The following is a 4,764-nucleotide window of genomic DNA, read 5'->3' as shown; positions in this document are numbered from 1 at the left end:
CGAAGCTGCGCAACAGGCAGCGCTGCTCCGTGGTAGTGTGTCTGTGTAGTCTCTGCTGTATGTAGTGGCTCTTGTTAATATTGCCTGATGGATAACACCCTATACGCCAGTGTCTAGTTCAGAGGAACTTGCTTTGGCTTTTCTTGTACTTCTCCAGATAAAATGAAAGCCCCTGAGACATCCTGGGTGTAACAGCACTTTATAACCAAAGTGTATAGGTTGTAGCTGTGTTGGTCTAAGGACATAGCCAGACACAGTTTTTTTTCCATAGATTCATAGACATCAGGGCTGGAAGGGACCTCGAAGATCATCAAGTCCAGCCCTCTGCTCCAGGGGCAGGAAGTCAGCTGGGGTCATAGGATCCCAGCAAGATAAGCATCCAGATGTTTCTTGAAGGAGTCCAGAGTAGGTGCCTGCACCACTTCTGGAGGGAGTCTATTCCAGGTCTTGGGGGCTCGGACAGTATATACATTTTTTCTTATGTCCAGCCTAAAATGGTCTTGGAGGAGTTTATGACCATTGGTCCTAGTTTTCCCTTGGGGTGCTCTGGTGAACTGACGTTCTCTCAGATCCTGATGTACACCCCTTATGTACTTATAGGTTCTTTGGGTAAATCCAATATCTTTTATTAGACCAGCTATTTTAGTTCATCTAATAAAAGATACCGGATTTACCCTAAGAACCTTGTCTAATCAAAGCGGGGCCGCCTGCCAGGCAGTCACAGGTCACAGAAGCCAGAGATGGATCCCGCTGGTCTCCCTTTATTACACCATCAATCTCTCCAGGGCTGTCTAAAGAGTGTGTGGAACTGTCGTCCCCATCCCCCTCCCCTCATGCCGTATTACTGGCGACTCGCTGGTAGGAGCGAAGGGGAGGGCAGGTGGGGAGAAGCGGTGGCTTTCCAGCAGCAGATCCCCCAGCACGGCAAAGCAGTTTTCCTCGGGGTCGGAGGGCCGCGGGTGGGGTCCCTCGCACACCCGGGCCCCTAGAAGAGCGAGCGAGCGAGCGGGTCCGGGTCTCGGCGACGGCCGGAGGCTGCGGGGAGGGCGTGGCGCTCGCGGCCTCATTGGCCGGCCCCGCGGCGGCGGGAGCGGGCTGCTATAAGAGCGCAGGCAGGGGCGCGCTGCAGCCGGGGCCCGGGCGGCTCGACGGGGCGGGCGCCATGGTCCTGCTGAAGCTGTCGCTGATGGCCTTCAGCTTCGTGTTCTGGGCGGCCGGGCTGACCATGCTGACCCTGGGGCTGTGGGCCAAGGTGGCGCTGGGCACGTACCTGGCGCTGTCGGCCAGCGCCGCGCCGCACACGCCAGTCATCCTGCTGGCGGCCGGCGCCGCCGTCGTCGTCTGGGGCTTCCTGGGCTGCTTCAGCGCCGCCACGGAGCAGCGCTGCCTGCTGCGCACCTTCGGCGCCTTCCAGGCGGCCGTGCTGCTGGCCGGGCTGGCGGCCGGGCTCTTGGCGCTCTTCTACCGCCGCGACATCGCGCGCGGCTTCCAGGAGGGGCTGCGCCGCGCCGTGCGCGCCTACGGGCAGGACGAGCGGGCGGCCGAGGCGCTGGACGCCCTGCAGCGCGCCCTGGCCTGCTGCGGCGTGGACGGCTACCGCGACTGGCTGGGCCGGCCCGGCAACGGTTCGGTGCCCGCCAGCTGCTGCCGGGCGCGCCGGGGCTGCCGGCACAGCCCGCCGCCGCCCGACGCCCGCGGGCTGCACCGCCACGGCTGCTTCAGCAAGGTCTCGGCCTTCGTCAGCGACAACATGTTCTACATCGCCACGGCTGCGCTCGGGCTGGCGCTGCTGCAGCTTGTGGGCATCGTGCTGGCCTGTCTGCTGGCCGCCCGCCTGCCCGCCCCGCCGCCCGCGGCCGCCGCCGCCCCGCGCTGAGCCCCGACGGCGCGGGAGGGAGGGAGGGAGGGAGCGGGCAGCGGACCCGGGGCCGATCCTCGCTCCTTCCCGACGTGCGCTGCCCGGCCGCGGGGCGGCGGTGAAAGGACCTCCAGCCGCTCCCGTGCCCCTCCACCACGGCTGTGGGGTAGCCACGGGGGGCTTCCAGCAGCCACCGCGGGGGCAGGCGAGCCGGGCTGGGGGATGGCCGCCCCGTGCCTGAGGGCAGGGGACACCTCCCTCCTGCCCAGCGCTGAGAGGCCACTGCCAGGGGGACACAGCAGGCAGCCCCCCGCTGCCCGCAGCAGCGATGCTGAGCTAATTCATTGTCATGGGCTCCTGCTGCCTTGTTTTGCCTGCGTCAGGCAAGCGGTTCCTGTCTGCCCTTTTCAAACAGCCCAAAATGACTGTGTGTAAAATAGGCTGCCCTGATCGTCTCCTCTCCCAGGGGCTGAGGGGATCTGAGACTGGAATCCCTCCTGCGTTCCCTTCAGCACTGGGCCAAAACCCCTCTCGCAGTCTGGAGCAGGAAAGGTTTGGCTTTTATTTCAGAACTGGACCATCTGTCCCAGCTCTCCTTCACCACTGAGAGGTTACTGGTGGCCTCAGCTATATTCACAGGCGTTGACTTTCATTTTTGTACACCGGGGTGCTAAAATGATGGACATGTAGAAAGTTTTATGCATTTCAGATGACAGCCTGCTTCCCGAGGGGGGCCAGGGTCCTTGGGAGGGCCCCCCACAAACTCGGCACCTCTTGCTGTATTAGAACATCCTCCTCCGAGAAGAGCTGGACTTGATGTCACTGACAATTGGTCCCTGCTGCAGGATCAGACCTGCTGAGACTTTTTAACACCGAGCAAATGTACAGCCTTGCATGTTGTCTGCTGCACAACAAATTAAACAAAAGGCAGCCGCAGCAGGAAGACCTGCCAGTCGCCACTGCCACTGTCACCCCAGGAACACGAAGCACAGCTGCTGAGCACTGACAACCCGCTGAAGAAAACAGGCTGTCAGGGATGGGACATGCTGACAGGGTCCCCTGGGGGCTGGAGGGAGCAAAAGAGAAGCCCTTTATTTCCTCTTAGTTGGAGAGCTTGCCTTTGAGGTGACTTAGTATCTTTCTAGCCAGGGTGCTTGAACATCTGCATGCCCCTAGGACGCTCTTTTTTTTTTTTTTGGTAATGCTACAAAGTTCTGAGGTTCTTTGTCGTGCTACCAGTGAATCTGTCCATACCCCAAGTCACTGTTGTACTGGGGGTTGTTCATCACAGTTCCTGACTTGTCAATCTTCACTGTTGCATGAACCAAACTTGCTGAACAAATACACAAAGAATGCTGATAATTAAAACATTTTCAGTCAGCCTATGTGAACTCTCAGTGTCTCTATGTTTACAAACTCATGAGTAACATAATTCAAAGGCAAAAGAACTAGTCAGATACACAGCACAATCCAGGAATACTTCTCAATTCCACCGAAATATTTTTTTCCTCATAGAAGTAGTCACATTGACTCATTCACATGAACCAAGATCAGGTCTATGGCTTTCATCCATTTGGGATTAAAATAGATCTGAGTAATTATATTGGCTGTTCATAAGAGTATGTAATGTGTGTTAAACAGGTGTAAGAGATTGTCTTTAGGAAAAAGGGGGTATAGTAAAAAGGGGACATAGTATATTCACTTGGAGAACTATCCTATTTGAATGGCTGAAGAAGGACAGTTCTACTTAAATCTGTCAGCTCCGTTCGGGTTAATTGTTATTTTATATTGACTACCCATTCTGTCTTAGATTAAAGCTATATTAATAAAAAGGACTTTATCAATGGAAAGTGCAATGGAAATAGGCTACTGGTGATTTTTGGTTGCTCATACATGTAGATTAGCTGGAGCATGTGAGTATCTTTTCTTAAATTGAGAGAATGATAAATTTGTTTAAATTTTAACTTTAAACTCTTAACCTTTAACTTCCATTTTGTTAGTTATGGCATGGCATTTTCCAGTTTTAACAAGGCAGATACATGGCATATTTTATAGGTAAAATATTGCTAATATTCAGTACTATGTTAACATAGTAAGTGTTGCAAGCAACCCTCCGTATATAATATAATAATAACGAACATGATGTGGGACAGTTATGGACTGAATTTTGGATTGTATCTGAGTTTCCCTTTAAAGCCTGAGTCACATTGTATTTCTGTATATTTGTATGTCCTTTAACAAACTGTGCCATAGGAACTGAAATGCAAACATAAAAGCCTATTGGAATGTATCATATCAACTCAAGATACATTTGAGGATCAATAAAGCTTATACAGTTTGGAAATGTTTGGATTGTGTCTTCATTGTTCCTCATGTGAACTAATAAAGCATTGAAAATTAACAAAAGTTACTAATGACCTATTTTTCCTAATCAGGTTTTGAATATTAGAAGAAATTTAAATGTTAATCCTGATTACATTCATATGGATTAAAAAAACCTCTTCCCATAGAAGAGGTTAATAACAATAGATGGACTGCTACATTAACAGGAGCAAAAATCAGTCTCTTTACTAAGAACAGGTCCTATAGATAATGATACAAATCCAGTACAGGAGTTGTGGACTTTAGGTGATACCTCTGTTGAAATACTTGTGCACTTGTACATTATGCAAGGCAGTGTCTACTTTACAGGGGATCTTGTCCCAGAAAGTGAAATATGAACTGCGGGTAAGGTGCCTAGGCTCTCTTAATAGTGCATGGAGAGCTTAGATTAATCCCAAAACTACCATGAGCTGCAGTTACACAGCTATGCAAGTACCACTTTGGTGCATGGAAGTGAAGTAGCTTAGCTATTTGTACCTGCATATTCCTGTGGTATCTACGTGTCTCAGACTATTGCAGGGGCA

The 4,764-nt window shown here is 52.1% G+C and overlaps 1 protein-coding gene across 1 annotated transcript; it reads left to right on the top strand.

Moving 5' to 3' along the window:
- Positions 1-1,162: 1,162 nt before the first annotated feature.
- On the top strand, positions 1,163-4,350 carry LOC106737453 (tetraspanin-7). The gene is made up of 2 exons (XM_059726171.1): positions 1,163-1,813; positions 4,294-4,350. Exons 1-2 carry the CDS (start codon positions 1,163-1,165, stop codon positions 4,348-4,350), a joined length of 708 nt encoding a protein of 235 aa, XP_059582154.1.
- Positions 4,351-4,764: the final 414 nt, after the last annotated feature.

This window comes from Alligator mississippiensis, chromosome 4, assembly GCF_030867095.1.
Source record: "Alligator mississippiensis isolate rAllMis1 chromosome 4, rAllMis1, whole genome shotgun sequence".
NCBI lineage: Eukaryota > Metazoa > Chordata > Crocodylia > Alligatoridae > Alligator > Alligator mississippiensis.
The sequence above is the reverse complement of the archived record's forward strand: the minus strand, read 5'-3'. Positions and strand labels throughout refer to the sequence as shown.